The sequence below is a fragment of the Pleuronectes platessa genome, chromosome 19 (assembly GCF_947347685.1).
Source record: "Pleuronectes platessa chromosome 19, fPlePla1.1, whole genome shotgun sequence".
Lineage (NCBI taxonomy): Eukaryota > Metazoa > Chordata > Actinopteri > Pleuronectiformes > Pleuronectidae > Pleuronectes > Pleuronectes platessa.
This window is the reverse complement of record NC_070644.1, coordinates 8,253,081-8,272,388: the sequence shown is the minus strand read 5'-3', so window position 1 is coordinate 8,272,388 and position 19,308 is coordinate 8,253,081. Positions and strand designations below refer to the sequence as shown.

The 19,308-nt window shown below is 42.6% G+C and overlaps 1 protein-coding gene across 1 annotated transcript in view; it reads left to right on the top strand.

Annotated features, from left to right (window-relative positions):
* Positions 1 to 19,308, top strand: part of ntng2b (netrin g2b) — a 64,055-nt gene that overhangs the window by 17,858 nt on the left and 26,889 nt on the right. Inside the window, exon 3 of the mRNA XM_053411323.1 lies at positions 18,331 to 18,503. Coding sequence (XP_053267298.1) covers positions 18,331 to 18,503 — 173 coding nt within the window. The remainder of the gene's footprint in view (positions 1 to 18,330; positions 18,504 to 19,308) is intronic.

Genomic DNA, 19,308 nt, shown 5'->3' with positions numbered 1-19,308 from the left:
TGGCACCGAAACATAATTACATCTAATAGGCCTGGGCTTGTCTATAAGCTCTCGCTCCTACCAACAACTAATTATTTTCCAGTAGTGAAAATTAGTTAAGAGCAGACCTGGCAGAAAACAAGCTACATGAATGCTAATGATATTCAGAGGGTTTTTATATGGTCATGTTGTTTCATGTCTGCTTGACTCATTTATCCGTGTGTGTGTGTGTGTGTGTGTGTGTGTGTGTGTGTGTGTGTGTGTGTGTGTATGTGTGTTTCTCTCAGTGCCATCCTGCCCCCCCGCTGACAGAGCTAATGTGCTGAGAGGTTTAAGCTCTCCGTCGTCTCACAGTCTGTAACAGAGAGACACAGAAAACTCTGCCGGTGTTTATAAACATGTTGCAGCTAGCAGAGATAGGACGGAGTCAGTTTTTATGATATCTCCGTGTTTCTGTAGGTTTTTCTGTTTGTGGTTACATCATGAAAGCAACACAAGCAGCAGCAGTTCTTTGTAATCCTCCATCAAATAGCAACATTACTGCAGCAAATACTATTTGATATCAACTTTTCAAAAAAGCTGTTGATTTATTTTAAGAGAAAATGTACGCTAAAAGCCAAAATAAATAAAAGATAAATATTTCAAAGGAATCAATCTCTTTAGCCCATTAAGTGTATATAAAGATGGACAACCCACCTTCCACAAATTCAAATAGTATTACAGACACAGCCATCAAACTCATTTGGAGTCAAAGTCTTTGCAGGATGACTTGGTTCCGTAGATACATGTGATTGACCATGATCGGCTAATCATGACCTTTCACCTCATTTGTATGGCATCAAATAAGTAATTAAAAGAACAAACACTTGAGCAAACATCAATGTGGTAAGAAGTACCCAAAAAGAAAGAAACCATCTTTGAGAAAAATGTATTTGATGTGTTACTCGCTTTTCAAGTGTGGTCAATGTCCCTGCACTTACATGGAGGAGGCAGGATTTACGACCTTTGTGCAGGATGTGGCCAACGAGGCACTTGTGTCATGTCGTCCATCTTCATAAACAGCCAATACTAAAGCCAAAGTCTTTCTTTTTCTTTATTTCAAGTGATAATATACATTTTGGACTCTAATACTTAATATACATCTGTTAACCCTGGGCATGTGGCTTCATTCAATTTGAGTTTGCCCAATATTTAGAAATCTAAACATAATCTAAACCTTAAAAGTTTGCAAATTGATTTTGAGAATATGACGTTTCAGTGACCTTGGAATTACGTGGTCCGTTCTGGGTGACGTCACAACAACAAATAGACTTAAGACCAATTTACAGATCTAATTGTCCTCTGATCTGATCCTCGGGCTCTCTGCGTCTTTTCACACCTAGTGTTTTTCCTCAGAGATAGAATGTCCGCAGAAAGATTACATGTCAGTGTAGGGAGTAAATGGCGTGAAAGAATAGCTTAACGTAATGTATGGGTTATACTTACTGAAACTTAGAAGCAAGGTAAACTGGAAGCTGGGATATTTTAGCAAATACTTAGAGGAACCTTTAAAAATTCATTTAAATATGACAAACCCATGCTATGACTTGACCCACATCAACCAGGATTTAGCATCGCTAAATCATTAAAGGGGAAGTCCAATCATTTTACACACGGTGTCCCGGTGCTGTAACTTCCTGCCTGTATCATCGCCTGTTGGTCAGTGTTGTGGCATCTGGTAAGCTTTTAAACGATTAAGCTATTTATTCACTTGGACTTCCTGGATTGCATTTCATTGTCTCACCGGAAACCTTAAACAACACACCACCACGGTTTTCCGAAATCCTCTGTGGGTGACGTAGGTGCAAGGCTCTGACAGGGACAGAAGAACCGATATCACTGGTCCTGCTTAACCGAGTCCCACCATTAAACGTCTTTTAACAGAACATGCAAAAAGAAGAAAATCCGCGTCAACAGCTGAAACACAAAGCTAAACACTGATGGCCACACAAAATGAAACTGAAACATAATCATTCAAACTTGACAATAACAAATCTTCAATAACCCTGATCTGCAATTACAGTTGATTAATTGGACCCTGAATGGCTTACATTGGCTTAATCTAACCGTTACAAAGGTTTAGAGTTGCAGCGGAAGCAGGAACGAGGATGACGGGGCAGATGGTGAAAAACCTCCGCGGCCTCGAGGCTTGTCCGTCTTCTCCACTGGAGAACGAGGAAGAACAGATGCCTCTCCTCTGCTCCTCTTTTTTTAGAGCCTTCAGTCGTTTTGTGTATTGATTATTCCTGCATGGGGTGACTTTGACTTTGGAAGCTGTCACCACTATTTTTGAATTACACCAAAGTTTTCTTTTGTGTCCTTCGCGGACTGAAGGTGAGATGATGGGAGGAGTAAGCCTGGATCAGGGGGAGAGGGAGAGAAGGGAAAAGAGGGAGGCAGATGATGGATTAACTCCTAGTTTCATGGGACTGGCAGTGGTGTGTGATTCTGTGATGAATGATGTGAGGTGCGATGCTCTGTAAATATTATGCTCCAGTTCACGTGGCCACCGCTGCGCAGAGTAACGCTTATTCTCCCTATTTTCCAGCCACGGTTGAAAACTTCCTCCTGTCTATTCTATTTCATGAGGAAACCTCTTTGCACTTGAACGCTGCCACCCCCACACCCCCCCCCCCCCCCCCCTCATGAATGAAATATACAACCCATGCTTGATGTGTGATGAGAAAAAAACATAGATGCGATGGCTCCTGTGTTGTCATATGTCGCATGGGCCCTCCCACCCCGCTCAGACTCCTCCCCTCCGGGTTATGTCCCTCCGAGGCAGCCGAGGCTCAGAAACAGATCACTTTTTAAATCATTCATGAGCACTCCCCAGAAAAGAAGGGCATGCAGAAAGCTGAGGGACCGCAATGAGGAATGTGTGATTGTTCCTCTCATATGCGATGATTTATGACACAATAGTTGTAACTGATTTGATAATCACAGTTTATTTCCCTTCAGAAGGGAGGGAAGTTAACGTCAGCGATTTCGCCTGTTTTCCTTTCATTCCCGTTCTTTTGTTTCACACAAACGCCTCTTTTTTTCCCCCTCCCATCCCCACCCTCTTCAATAGATTCTTCTTTTCTACCTGCACTTTCCCACCCCTCATCTTACTCGTCCCATAAATATCCTTTTAAATTCACAAATACAATAAAGAATTCTCCCCACTCGCGCCTGCACTGTGCCTTACCCAGCATCTGGTGAGAGGGGAATCTCTTGATACCGCAAGCGTGCTTTAAAGCTGAAAAGCATGCTGGGAATTGTAAGTGGGAGAACATGAGGTAGAGGGAGGGTGTCCTTGGAAAGATGGTTTGTTCTCAGTCAGGCACATCAATTAGCATAGCATTATTACAGGCATGGTGTGTTCAAAAGCACACCGGTGTCTTTACTGCGGCACTGTCATTACGAGCTTGTAGTTGGGCACGGATAAACAACTCATCAGGTGGAGAGAGAAACAGAGGCTGAGTCCATGTGTTTGTCGACTAGAAACACACCGTCTCACGCTGTGATCAGTCATTTTTGGATGTCATAGACTTTTACTTTAACTGCAGTGTCAACCTGTAATGGGAGATCTGCACGTTTTACATCAAGTAAAACTGTCCTGATGTCCTGGTGATCACTCTTTAGTTTGGTGAAACTTTTCAATTTAACCTTCACTTGTGCTACAGAATAAGTAAGGAGCCAATCCGGAAGTCCTAATCCACCTCGTGATGTGATGGGCTTTGAACTTCTTTCTCTGCCTCTTTGTTTCATTCTTGACACGATTACAGTGTATTTCAGCCACTTTCTATATGAATGTTATAAACCATTTCCTGAAGAGAAAATGGCAGCCGCCGTCTTTTCACTCTTCCAGAATGTCTCAAAACTCAAATGAATCACATGTTTGATGTGGTTGAACGACACCTTGTACGAACCATAGACAACCATGTATTTAAAGATGGACAGCTACCCAAAGTGAACAAAGTGTCTTGATCGCCACCTGTTGGCTGTCAGCAGTATAGGTCATAAGCCCCACCTCCTCCAAGAGAGAGTGACTTGCCATTGGTCAGGCGTCTGTATCTCGATACTGCGGCTCCATCCCCTGATTGCTAAGGTGCAGACTCTGGATCCAAATGACATCGTCAGCATTTATTATATTTGTATCCAGGACATTTTGGCTTCATATCTGGTTAGTGAGAGGACAGAGAAATATGTTGTCCATCTATAAAAAAGTGGTTTGTACAAACTACACTGTTTTTATCACTTTCTAGATAAACGACACTCGAAACACTCTGCAGGTGAGACTGTTTAAAAATGCCATCTTTTCACAGCTGGTGTTTTACTCCATCTTCCAGTATTGCTGTTTAGATCAACGACAAACAAATTTGATTATGATGTTGTGAAGCTCTGTAAGAACCGGTTCGACCCTGACAACAATTTGATGGTCATTTTTTACATCATGCCGACATTTTATAGACCAAATGATTAATTGATTAATTAAAAAAATGATTGCCAGTGCGATTTTCAATCATGGGGTCAGTTTCACCGTGCATCTCAATGAGTCTGTTGGGTTAAAATCATACAAGGTTCACCACACTTGAAGGAGATAAAGATGTATGCATATAGTATTACATCAGTCCTTATGTATTTTACCTGGAGTGAATGAACCTGATGGATCATTAAAATATAGTGTGTATGACTTGCAGTCCTGCCCTTAGCTCTCCTTGACACAAGTTTAAAGATGTGTTTAGAGCCCTGAGATTTCCTAAATCTATTCAGTTTATAAAAAGGTTGAGCTCCTTCAATTACAGCAGCTACATATTAAAGCACGGACCACTCTAAGAGAGATATTTTTCCTCTGTGTTTGGTCTCATCCAAACACAAACTGTGTTTTAAGAAAAAAGAGATTTTGACAAAAGCCTAAAGTGCAGGAACGATGATCCCACAGTGTATGCCCACTGTTGCTTTGTGTAATGAGCTAGCGCCAGAAACAACAATGGCCACAATATACCAGGTTCTCTACATTTGGTCACCTCTATGTCTGATTACAAGTTTGCAGCTAAATGTATTAGTACCGCACCACATGACCAGTATTCAAGCCTTATAATACTTGGATCACAGTGTTCCTCTCTGGTATTTAATGGCTCTTTGATAGAGACTTCTTGGCCCAGCATGCTTGTTTGAGCACTTGAAGTCGTTATTGTGTTCTCATCTAGATGGAGATAAGACTAAGGTCGAATGGACGGAGATTATCTTAAACAGATGAGAAAATAATCACTCATAAAATTATCTGCAGTTGTGGAGAAAAGGCCTAAGAGGTCTTTTCATTAATGGCAAAATAATGCTGGCTATTTGTTATACAAGAGGAACCTTATGAGTTCAGATGTGAATTTAATTTCTGGACCACTTCACCACAAATTAATTTCGATAGAGATTAGTAAGCAAAGTATCATAATTACTGAATAAGCGGTGCAGTTTCAGTTGCAGCTCAGAGCACTGGTAAACACTGTCCTTTCTGTTTTTTTAACAAAGACCCCCAAGTTGAAGTCCTTGTACTAATTTTCTTGTTAACTGTGCGGGTGTGTTTTGAGGCTCCTCGTCCTCCGTCTCCTCCCCTCCTCTGTTCCTGTATCCTCACCTCTTCCTCTCCTCTCCTCCTCTGGCCCGGGGCCGGGGTAGCTCTCTTCTTGCTATGACTAATGATGTTCTTTCAGTCTCAAGGTTTTAGCAGGATAATTATATTAACCCTTGTCCTCTGGCTGATCCCAGCTCAGCTCCTCTTCCCCAGGCATCCTCCCCTTCACGGTCTCACTGGAATTAGACGCACAAACACACACACACACACACACACACAAACGTGTATACAGGAACTCACATTATAGATGTACACCGATGTGTGTTATGTATAAGCATGGGTGTCTATGTCTGTAGGTGTGTGGGCCTGTGCATGAGCAAGTTTTGGTGACTTTTAGCAGACTTTTTCTGAACACGTTTATCCTTGCAATGCGAGGACATGGGTGAAGATGGGTGACAGCCCGCGGGTGCGGCTTCGCAAGTGTGTTTCCTTCTTCATTTATGATAGCATGTATTCACACATTAGAGGTTCAGGAGTGTGTTGTGTCTCTGAAGTTCATATGGCGGACATATTGTCTCGGGGAGAAGGGGTGTATTTTGTACTGCGCACAACAAAAGTTTTTCATTTTAATACACACACACACATACACACCCACACAACAGACATAAAGATCCCGCTATGGCCTCGGGGGGTGTAAAGACTCTGTGGGGGGGCCTCATAGCAGGAAGAACCTCCCACCACACCCCATGACGTTCCAGAGTTTCTGTCTCTTCATCACTTTTTCATTCTTCCCTTCACCTCCCGTCTTCTTTCACATCTTAACAAAGAGGATGTATAATAAATAACCCATCCCCCCCCCCCCCCCCCCCCACACACACACACATCTTAACTAAGAGGATGTAAAATAACACCCCACCTCCTCACATCTTAACTCAGAGGACGTATAATACCCCCCCCCCCCCCCCAACTTGCACCCAATTTCCTCTATCCCTAGGTGTTAGTCGGCACTGTAGTGTTCATTAAAACACATTGAGCAGCGGTAAGCACTCTGCAGGGAGGTTCCGCTCTAATATCCAGCACAGTTACACAGTGATCTCAGGACCGTCGGGGCTCTAGATGGAGAAAGGCCAGAAACTCTTTAGCAGGAAGGAGCCTTAAGTTGCCGTGACATGGCTGCATCCCTAAGAACGCCGTCAGCTGTTCTGCGTTTTCATGCTGCATCATGCTGCATGAATATTACAATGCTGGCGTGCAGAGTCTTAAATTGCCACCCGCCAGGTGTCAAATGCCGGCAAAATGTGTCTTGTGTAGATGAATTAATAAGGGTCAGTCATCACAGTGGCCAGTGATGTTTGACAGTGCATCTATTTATGGGCGTTAATATTCAGCATATGTTCATATAAAAGGCAATGTTTTTTTTAAGACACATATAGGCATTTTTTTTGCAGTTCCAAAGGCAAATAAGCGATACAAACCTTTTATATGCAAGTACATCGATTTAATTTTGTATTGTTGCATATGTTTGCATTGTATTTCATTTAGAATAGAACATTTTCAGATTATCAGTGATAAATCGATTTATATATTTATATAAGCACTGACTTTTTGGGTTGTAGTTTCCAGGAGCTATTTGTAGATCCGTAAAGTGATTGATTATTAGGTGAGTTTGTGCTGAAGCAAACTATATATTTTGGGCTAAGAACTTACACAAAGGCAAATATAAATCTACATCCAAAATGTACTAAAATGTACTTGTCAAGTTAAGTCTAATTAAAATAACGGATCCATTAGTTTAAAGTGTTATTACAGCGGTTTATATTACAGATTTTATAAATATATGAAGTTATCAGGAATGGTTCAACTTTTGTTGAAATGATCTCGAAGTAGAAATATAGAGTAAAATGGTATCGCCAGTGTTGTGAGTGCAGTGTTTTTGGTGCACTGTGCGTAATTTGTTATTTATATTTTGACAATGGATGAGCCAGCTGTGTTTTTCATGCAATGCTAAACATGATCCTCATGCAGTATTTTGGTTAGTAAGTGTAAACAGCGCAGTTTGTGTTTTAGAAAAAGAATATCCAAAAAACATAGTCACACAGTTTAAAAAGCTAACAATGACACGGATATGTTATTATATTATATTTCATATGAAAGGCAATGTTTTTGTAACTTTATTTTCAAACAGATAAAGGCACGACAAAGTCTCTCCTGTCTATAGTGCTGTGATGCTCACACAAGATGGAATCGTCCACACGTGGTCACTGTCAGTCGACGAACGGGATTATTTAAAAGTATATCAGATGCACAATAAACCACAAATAAATCAACATAGAGCTACTTGGTTGCAGCTGATTTGTTTACTATTATAAACAGTAATACAATCAGTAATTAAAGGGACAGCAAATATTAAGGAGTCACACGATCTCAGCTAAATGAATACAGGAAACCATATCCAGAAGATGATTAAAAACAAGACTTACAACTGGTGAGGTGAACGAGAAAGTTATTTACGAATCGTGTCTCATTCTCCTACACAGAGTATCACTGGAAACAGCCGGGGTGACAAAATCCTTTGAAAGCTGCATATTAATCACCCCTGCAGTTTGAAAGGCCAGCAAAAACTGAAAATTTCACACAGCTGGCATGTAACCCACACCTGAACTGTTCCAGTATATAGATCTCTCTCTCTCTCACACACACACACACAGTTTCTGCTGCACTCATGAGAACTGTCCTCTGAGGTCTGGACTGGAGAACAGGATGTGCCCAGGCTCTGTTACTTAGTTATTTAGTCCTGTGCATACAGTTCATACTTCAGAGAGCAGGTAGCCCAAAGTGGGCCCGACTATGCAGGCTGCTCTTAACATGACCCAAACCGACCAATCAGAGGGCTGCTCTTAGCTCTGAACGTCAGCTAGTCAGCACGCAATAGCCGGTGTCCTGTGTAAATAATTTACTCATTCGCTTAGTCTCACACAGACTCTCTCTCTCTCTCTCCCATTCCCTGTCTTTCTATCTCTAGATCCATCTCTCTATTTCGTGCATGATCCCAAAAGTAAAAGAAACACTATTTAACACAGAGCAAACTGTGCTAATATAATGAACCATCCCACATGCACACCAGGGAGATCACACATCCACATGCACTGCATAGTAAAAACACACGCACACACTTTCTCTCTCTCACACACGCGCACACAACAAACACATGGTGCGGATTTCAAAGACGATCAAGGTCGTTACTGCGCTTTGAATAATTTAAGATTTCTTTTTGGTGGATATTTCTCTAAAAATTCATAGTATATATTTAGTGAGTGCATGTATTTGTGTGTGTATGTGTTTGTGCGTGTGATTGTGATTGTGATTGTTTGTTCATGTACCAGTGTACGGACGACGGTTGATTTATAGGCCGTGCAGTTTAAAGTTTTCCATTAGTGTAAAATACAGTTTGAATTTTACTATCACTTTTTAATTGCATAAATTTCAATCCAGAGGTGCAGTCAAATCCAAGCAGTTAAGTGTCAAGCTGTGTATGTTAAAAGGCAGTTGACAGTGGTTACTGGAGGAGCAGAGAAACCTCCTGCCCCCTTGCACTTGTCTGGGAGCCGCATGACCATCGCCATCCATGTAGCATGGCCTGGATCAATCTAATTTGTCCGTGAAAGTCCAAACACTTAAGACCAGTGCTTCTTTAAGAATTGATTCAGTCTGGGGCGGCCGTGCAGGACCTGCACATGTATGTAGTTCGCTCTCACGTGCAAAAGAGGCCGAGTGACAGGTACACCGAATAGAGACTGAAAGAGAACTTCTGGCGTGTGAGAGAACTGCAGAGAAGGCCACTCACAGCTATGCACAGGGCTGCAGCAGAAACCACGAGGTTTCACTGTCCGCGTAGATGTTAAAAACTTTATGCTCGGCAGCATGTGCGTGCAAGAGGGAGGGACCACGCGAGCATGACACAAAAGCACTGCAGACAGTTCTACAAGGAAGCAACGGATGAAAGGCGCTATCGTAACCATCTCTTACATTATGAGACGCGTCAATTATTTTGGTTAATTTATTCAATCCGTGACTAAAAACCATGATTATATCCGATCGTTGACTTTTGAGATCCATTGCACGGGTAGTGTATATTAGATAAGATGGGAGAGCTCAACCACACAGTCCCTCAGGCCTGTCCTTTCCTCCATCACATGCTCCAGTGGTGTTTCCTTCCTGATGTGGATCTTGGGAGGTGCCCGGAAAAAAAAGGAAAACTGGGAGATTTAAAATAGTTGAGGGCATTTGCCGTTTGCCGTTAAAAACCATCGTTAATTTGAATTTCCGTGGAGTGATTAGTAAAAAAAAACAAAAAAAACATCATCATTACTGTTATTAATGTGAGAGTGAACTATCGGGGGCATGTAAAGAAGCACAGTGTAATTTCTACTCATCACATGATTGCATGGGAGGTCAGTTATAGATTACCTGTTTAGTCTAGAGGGAGAGAGAGGGAGCGCACATGTGAGCGGGAGGATGGATGGTGGGTCGAAAAAAAAGAGAAGGTGAGGTGGGCTCGTGAGGAGAGGAGGGGGGACGTTTGAAGAGACTCTTGCCGCTCCGCTGCTACGGGAGGCTGCACTCGAGGAAAATCGATCCTCTGCCTTCAGAGAAAGAAATTTATGAAGCTGGAACATAAACGCAGTCATGTCCAATTAGCTGCTCTGAATTTACGAGGCGAGGCGAGGAGAGGAAGTGGGAGGGGATGTGGTGATAAAGACTTCAGCCGAAGCCAATAAGGCGTGCTGCTGATCAATGATCCCCGCATCGCGCAACTCCCACTCCTCGCTTGGTCACGGCGCACCGCTATGCTTCCACAGAAAATAGTTCAATCAGCGAGTTAAAGTTATATCTTCTCCCTCTCCCTCATGGAAAACAAAGAATCTATGAATATGCGAATATATTTCATTTGAAAGTTTAGAGGAACGACGCAGGATTTCACCAACTTCATTAAAAAGTCCATTCTCAGTTTTTAATGTGCTCGAGGCTCCGAGTTTCCACATCACACTTATGTAAGTTGAACACTTAGACTTTCAAAGTAGTTGCAACATCACAAAAGCCCTGCTCATATTGAATGCGTGTGTAAATTTAGATTTAAGGTGAGCACAGGGAAATCCCCTTCAGCAGATGAATTTTAACACACCATCGAGTGTCGCACACTATACGAACAGTACTTTGAAAAAGCACTTCAAGAGGGGGATGCTTTCAAAAATAAAAATAAATAGATTGTTTGCGCTGGTAGGTTGTTCCAATTGTTTGGAGTTAATCTGTCGCCGTGTTTTTTTGGTCTACATATGATCCCAGACTGACTCCAGTGGGACTCTTGTATTTGGAGATAGTTCTTTACGACTCTGGCTGTATGTTTGAGGGGAGAATATGAACAGTTAACAGAACAGAGTCAAATCTACATGTATAATATCATGAAGCAAAATATATTTTTGGGACGGACAACAAATTACAATGGATTAACCCTAACCCTCCAACTGTATCATACCTGTCTCCAACAAGTTCGGTTTCTATATAACTAATTTAATTTTGAAAATGGCAAATCTGTTAAACCACACAACACGAGATCCCATGCATGCCAGCCAATTCAAGTATTTTTAAAACTTATAATAATGATTAGGCTCCTGCAGGTTAGGTCCAGGATGGCTTTTGTTGAAACCCAATTTGTGGAAACTTCACAGGGAGGGACTCCGTATGCAAACACCCAGCTCTGGTGTCAAACTCCATGGACATCGCACACTCTACCGTCCACCTCGGCCACCTCTCTATGTTTTTCTGTAAACATCGTCCAAGCAGCAATTAAGCTGTTCAACACTCATTGGGAAAAATAATGAGAATTATTTAAAAGTAATTTCTATGGGGCAGGGTAGATTTGATTCATCCCCAGCGTGTGCATGTGCACCTTCATATCATCAGTCAGTCCTGGTTTGGGTGTTTTCTTTCTCTCTCTGACAAAAGCGCTGACACTCATTACCCATTAGGCTCTCCCTCTAACTGTGATTTGTGTTGACTGGTTGTGTTCTTTGTGGTACCAAGAGAGGAAGTCACTGTGAGGACCACATCGGTCTTCTCAGTGATGGCGGATCGAACGCAGGGTGGGAGGAGGAGGGAGATCTCCTGCTGGGTCAGAGCTGCATTGATGCATTCTGTCATCCCAGGTTAGAGCACGTCAGCACGGACCCTCCTCCTGCTCCTCCTCCTGCTCCTCCTTCGAGCCGCACCGCCGTAGTCAGCGAGGCAGCCAGACTGTCAGGGCTTTGACACCCCTGCCCTACTCCCTGCTGCACTGACTGCTCAGCCCCCCCACACTCTCCATGCCCCACTATTTTCTCCTCCGCCCGCTCCTCTCAAACACATGTCCACAAACCCAATTTGCCCGGCGCACTCCTCGGTGAGCACTGGTGCAACGGCTAGTAGCTAAAGAGGTAAAAGGGGTAAAAGCTGCAGAGCTAAACAGAACAGGAAAGACAGAGAGATGGAGAGATGGAGAGATGGAGAGAGGAAGAGCAAAGGCAAAGATCAGAGGACTGGAACGGTTACACTAGATAGAATTTGGGAGCAAACAGAAAAAAAAATACAGGGGGAGGAGAGTGCAAAAGAGAAAATAAGAGAGAGGGAGTGATAGCTGTGTCCCCGGAGAGGAATAGAGGCATAGGCGTCGACTACCGTATAGAGACAGATAAAGCCCCATTAACTGCTGCTTCCAGCTGCTTTCTCAGGCTCTGCCACCACATGACTCCCCCTTGATGTTTGTTTATCTTTCTTCTTATTTATTCCCCTAATTGCTGCATCTCTGCTGTCTAAAACAGGCAATCCTGCGATCATTAAAGACACACTGCCGCCATGACTTCACAGAGACCGGCTGCAGGCAGAGCGGACAGACAGAGGCACAAAGTCGGCCGAGCCCGGACACCGAAGCCGTTATTTTATCTACCGTTTAGATAATTGCCACGGGTCATTACATCCAAAAGATGGAGAGAGCTTACAGACGTGTAGCTAACACATATGCTACTGTACAAGATCTTACACGTGCCAGCAGTTTTTTCAAACGCTTACTTTTATACCCAATGGATTTGTCTCATCTGTTGGAGGACACTGGAATATTTTAGTGGCAACATCTTTTTCTGTAAACAAAAATGACGTCTTGCTTCACTCAGAGGTAGTAAAGAGGTGTTCGTAGTGTAATTTAAAAACCACATGTTCTTCAACCTTGATCAATGTTTGAGTTACTTAAACATTATCATAAAATCTTGCTATAGATACTATAAGTGGATATTTTATCCCAAGAAAAAGGAAGAATAAATAAAACTAGGGATGCACCGATATGGAAATTCTTGGCCGATACCGATATTTAAAATAACAATCTGGCCGATAGCCGATACCGATACCGATATTTGTTTATTTTCTTTTTGTTGTTATTCATTCACCCTTTTGTGCCAGAAAAATAATTAAATCATTATTTAAAAAGCACTATTTAAAAAATGTTCAGCCCTTCATCACTCTTATCTTTTAATGACACAAATTGAATCAGATTTATGAAACAATCTTTGATTTAACTAAACTGTATTTAACAGAGACATATAATGACCATTTTTCCGCAAGTTGAAATGGTTCCTTGGGATCTTAATGAAATGTAGAATGAAACATATTTTGGTAAAATGAAACATATTTTGGTCAAAATACCACAAGGATTATTTAAAACAGCACCTTTTTACCCTGTCTAAAACAGCCCTGTTAAAGTATCATTATAGAGAACGCTCTTCTCATTCTTTTACGGTAGCAGTATTGCCCGTTTATTAGAGGTGTTACGGCTTCTTGTGTATAACGTATGTTGTCAGTTCCCTTGTTACCTGTGCATGAGACGGATGAATAGAGCCGGTGCACATGAGAATAAAGTACTTAAACAGACGCTACGCTCATACTTTTTACACCAAGTTACACTGCGTGAGTCAAGATAACTTAACAAGCCCTCCTCAGTTTTACCTGTTTTGAGTGTCGGGCAGAAATCACATCGCGTCAACACCCACCGTGGCCCTTCACGATGCTTGTTTTAATTAAACAGTCAGATTCCCCTGGTCTGCACCAGTTCTCAGTCAGCTGCTAGGCGCCAGCCGGAGGGTTCCCCCAGCGGTCGCCGTAGCTGAGGTGATCCGCGAGAAGGGCCCGACACGCGTCCAGAGTGGCCGCCGCTGACCGCCGTACCCGGTCCCCTCCAACAGCCCGCCTTCCGTGCCTTCGATGGACACCGCCCCGCGGTCCAAGAGAAAGAAAGCCCCCGCACCAGCGACAACGTTAGGCGCCACCGGATTAGGACCTCCCGGTGCCGCACACTGAGCCTCTGGCCGCGGAGAGGAGGGCGACGGAGCGACTGCTCCCCCAGCTGCGGCACGTGCCCAGCGGTTTTACAACAAATATGAACATCGGCCAATGATATCGGTGAAAGTCAAGTTTATTACCGATAAGCCGATATCAGTAAACGAGGCGAATATCGGCCGCTACCGATGTTCGGCCGATAAATCGGTGCATCCCTAAATAAAACACATTGTCACTGAATGTTTTGAGCACTGTTTTTCTATGAGCAGTTCTTTGAAATGTGATGCTCATTTTGAAACAATCCTACCTTCCAAGAGACAGTGATGCTTAACTAAATCATTAATGGAGTAATGTTTTCCTCCGAACAGTATTTGAGAGGAAAATGATAGACACTAATTGAACTTTTGCAATTTGGCTGGTGATAGTCAGATCTGATCAGGAATGATTCATTAATAAATGATTAGTAAGCAGAATTCATCATAAGTGACAGAGATCAAAGTAAAGGTTGTGGCAGGGGCCAAGGTTAAACTCTCGCCTCACAGCAACAGGGTTCTTGGTTTGAATCCCGGTTGGGTCGGGGCCTTTCAGTGTGGAGTTTTCATGTTCTCCCTGTGACTGCAGGAGTTTTGGTATTAGGTTATAAGAGACGTTACATTGTCCGTAGTTGTGAGCGGTTGTTCGTCTCTATATATTGGAACTGGGTTGGTCGTCCAACGTCTGATGTGATTGGCTCCAGTTTTCTCGATTGACAATCTACTGTAAAGTCAATAATTAAAATAATAAGCCTTTGGTTTGTGTGGCTATGCTTTAAATTCTTGTTTACTGCCTGTAGCAGTCAACACGATGTTGCTTCCAACAGAACTCTGGCACCTGTATCATGAAAACACACCTGCTGTTACCACAGGTGTTGCCAGTTCTGTAACCAGTGGTCAGGGTTATATCTTTAAAAAGAGTTTTCTTGTCAACGTATAATTATGTTTGCATTCAGTGTTTTTAGCGTAAACAGATTCTGTGTTTCTCTCAGGTATGACAAATGTGCTGAAGGCATGTCCTTCCTCATCAGTCATCTTCTCCTATATTGTTGAAACACACATTGTTTACATCCATCTTAATTAGCCAGCAGTCTTAATCCTCACCGTGTTTGCTGCCACATAGCTGCCTGTCTTGGCACATTATCGCCACCTGTCTGTCAGTGGATCACTGTGAAATCATCACGGAAACATGTTCCATGTCATTTTCATCCACTCATAAAAAAAGTTTTACGCTAACAGTCTGATAAACACAAGTATTGGCCCATAATTCCGGCAGCTAAATAAAACAGCAACTTGTGTGTCTGGTTTCTGATTCAGACTGGAATGTATTTGTATCCCTTATTTTCTTGGACTCTCTCTCTCTCTCTCTCATGCTCTTCTTTGTCTCGCCCTTCTTTGTCTCCGTCTTTGCTCACCTTCTCTCATTTCATCCCTCTCACTCTCTCCCTCTAAGTAAACAGACAGGGCTGTGATGGATCCAGCTGTCCCGTCTTAACTTCCTTCAGCTCAGAGCTGCCACTCCCACATTGATGACTCTGCAGTGAATGCAGACATCTTGCACATTAACATATGATTGTGCCCATGTATTATTTGTGTGTGGTGGGACTGAGGAGAGGGATCGGGGAAAATCCCAGTGCAAGCTGTCACCCGAAAGAGAGAGAGCAAAAGAGGCCTAGCACTTTGAAAGTCAGTGTCACATCAGTCATGTGGAAGGAGTGCAGGGCCAGAGAGTAGTCCTGGTCTTGGAAAAGCAGGTCAAGAGGATAAAGTGTCTGCAAAGATTCGACCTGCAAGACGGTGCAACTCAAAACTAATGATTAAAGTAGCCGAGGACTTAGTTAATATTAGCTCATTGATATTTCACTCGGGTGACCTTGGAATGCCTCTAGACATGCAGGCTTTAATGTCAGGGTATCTCAGGTAATTGACAAGAGGAAGGCCATTTCCTCTGCTAAGCTGCAGCCATTAGGCCTGCAGGACGCGAACTGCACCGGAGTATACCTAGACAATCACTCTGCTCTTCAGTATGGATTTTAAACTACAACTTCTAGTCGCACTCAGCGGCGCTTCCACTTTTAAGACGAGACAGATAAGATTTATCACTGAAGATGCAGGAGACGAGAAGCAGTGATATGTTCAGCACTGTCAGTCACTCAGCGCAGGCATTAGTCACCGGGCCTCTGCTTCCCTGATCTGTTGTCTGTCATCGGCGCGCTCAGAGAAATGCATCACAATCACACCGAGGCAGGAAACCGTGCACGCTCACACACCTGTCTCATTTCACACACACTCGCTCCTGCGAACGCACGCAGTTTTTTTCTCCATGAAAAAGAGATGTTCAATTTCCCTCCTTGCTAAGTGGACAGCTCGTGTCCTTCAGGAAGAATGCAGGAAACAAGGCCTTGCCGGTGAATGCATTCTCCCTGGCCAGCCTGTCAGCTCGTCTGTGTGATCATAGAGAAACGTGGGTAATTTATAGGACTGAGAGCAACGGTGTGATATCACACACAACTCACCGTGATCAACCGTCCCCATTTTTGTCCAGTGAAGATTACCTGGCGTTTCTTACTTCCAGTCGTTGTTATTCTGTATGTAAAGTAATGCTGTGAAAGTAGGGTTGCCGCTGACAGGCTGACAGCATAAACCAAAATAAAATTTTAAAAAGAAAAACTGATGAGAAAGCAGAGATTAGTGTGAGGAAGGAAGATTGAAGCAGTCATCTCTCCAGAATACAGGGGCCATTCTTTGAATATTTGATGCAGACGGATGGCTGTTCACTCCAGTGGAACAAACTGGATTGGAGTCCAGTCGCTCATCTGGAAAAGGCTGTAATTTAAAGTCGTAGCTGCCGAGTGTCCTTAAGATCCTCATTTCCTTCCCGGCAGAACTCCAACCTCGGGATCAGCCCACCTGGGCCCTGCCCCCGTGCACACAGATAGGTTTATGAATGCGAGAGAGCTAATACATAAACACACACTCAAAGGCACTTCATCTTCACAGGCAGTAATTGTAAACTAAAGTGGTAGCATTGGGTAGATAGCGAGTAAATGTGTTACCAAGAATCACGGACCCACAATATTTTTAGAGCGCGTGTTCATTTTCTGTTTTTAGCAAACACCCTGCTGAGTGCTCTCCAGAATTATTTAGAAAGAGGAAACACAGATAGCTAAATTTGCATGTCCCTTATATTCAAATGAATGAAAACTAAATAAAATATTAAACCGAAAAGATTAAAATTGACATGTTGTGTAAGGATCATAAAAGCCTGAAAATATAATGATCAAGCAACCAAGCAGCCACTTATGATTTGTGTTGTTATCAATTTATTGGCTGATTACTAGTTTCTATAAATGTATAAATTAAAAATTATGGTGAAAGAAAATACTACAATTTATTCACTGACAGTCCAAAACCCAGATATATTTACTTTTCTATCATAGATGATGAAGAAAAGCAGAAAACATCACCTTTTGAAATAATCTTTAAATAGCTTTATGACATATATGATTCCTGCTAAACGACTGAACCAGTAATCAACAGCTTCGATTCTACATTTAGTCGATCAATTCTGTTGTCTCTTTTCACATTTTGTTAAAACAGTTTGATTCATTGCTGTTACTTTACTCAGCCAGACTGTAAAGAGTAGAGCTTCCATCATCAAATGCTCCGGAATCAGATGGACTGGCAACTGAACAAACTCCACACATCAAAGTAGAAATGGACGCTGAAGCTTTGCCAGGGACTTCAGAGAGAAATACATTGGAGCCAAAGCAGACACTTAACACTGTAAACTTAACATTGTAACTGTGATGTTTTGCTCAATATAAATGTGTTTCTAAGTGTGCTTCAACTCTCATGCATTATACAGCCACAACGCTAATGCAATACAACATAAACGCAGATACACAGATAAGTACACTCACACAGGTACAACAAAATCTACTGTCTTCTTGTTCTTTTAGTTATACAGTGTAATTTACAGTTTCCGCTCAGTGAGCTAAAAATGACGTTCAATGCACCTTTTTTTTGTATAAAATCTATTACCATCATGCAATTTACTCACAAGATGTATGAGCCCTGTCTGAGTGTCAGACCTTCAATAGTCAATACTTGCAGTTGTTCTGACTCCCACCAGTCGGTTTGAAGCCTTTTGTATGTGAGGTGAAATGTCTCAAAATCCTCAAGAAAGTCTAGTTACCTCAATGAAACACCTTCTGGATGACATAGAATCTTCACTGATCTATTTGCTTTTGTCTTGTATAGCAATTGCTCCCATAACTTGCGTCTGTATGTGGGAGATGTGGGAAACACACCCACGTTTTTTGTCACCTCACATGTGTTACCTTTCTTTTCTCCTCTGTTTTAAAGGTGTAAGTGTAACCTCCATGCCTCCCTGTGCCTGCTGCAAGAAGGGAACCTCCAGTGCCAGTGTGAACACAACACCACGGGCCAGGACTGCCAGCGCTGCAGGAAGGGCTTCAAAGCCAAGTCCTGGAAGGCCGGTTCCTACCTGCCGGTGCCCAACGGAACCCCCAACACCTGTACGTACCCAGAATATGTTCATCTGCTCCTACTGTGTTCATCCAACTCCTCAATGTGACTCACACACTTAAAATAATATAAAATACTGCTAAGACCTTTTCGACACATTCACTATGGGCTGCTTTACCTTTAAGTACAACATGTCTTTGTCTGAATCCAAACCAAAGACATGCTTGACACATTACAGATCTCAGGATGATTCAATCTATTTGTCAAGGAAAATGGATAAACACTTTCTTGTTGATAAATAGCTGAGAAGTTTATAATACTACTCACATGTGTGTACGGTTGAAGCTCTAGCAAGCAGCTGGGTCGCTGAGCTTATAGCACAAAGACTGGGGACAGTGGAAAAGAGCGAGTCTGCTTTAGCTGCAATACAATCTTATTTGCCGGTGAACACCTCTACTGCTCCCTTCCAAATCTCAGTTCTTCCTGAGATTGCTGCCGCTCGTCTGGCAACTGCTTAGAGCCAAGAAATGAGAAACGATCTAGTAGATAATCCCACGTAAAACAGCAATTTGTGGCGCCTACACTTTTGTACACATGAAACTAATGTGATATAATGCGTTCATTTATGAGCTTTAAAGATGCTAGTGGGCAGGTTATCTCACTGTAAGGAAATCCAATGGAAACTTTAGAGCAACAGTGTCCATTTCCCCTGGTTTGCAGTTCTTGTGCTATGCTAATCGAAACAGCTGCAGACATGGGAGTGGTATCAATCTTTTAAACGAGTTTACGTAATCTATTGTTCATATAAAAATATTAATTAGTCCAGCCTCAAGAATGTGATAGGACATTATCAGC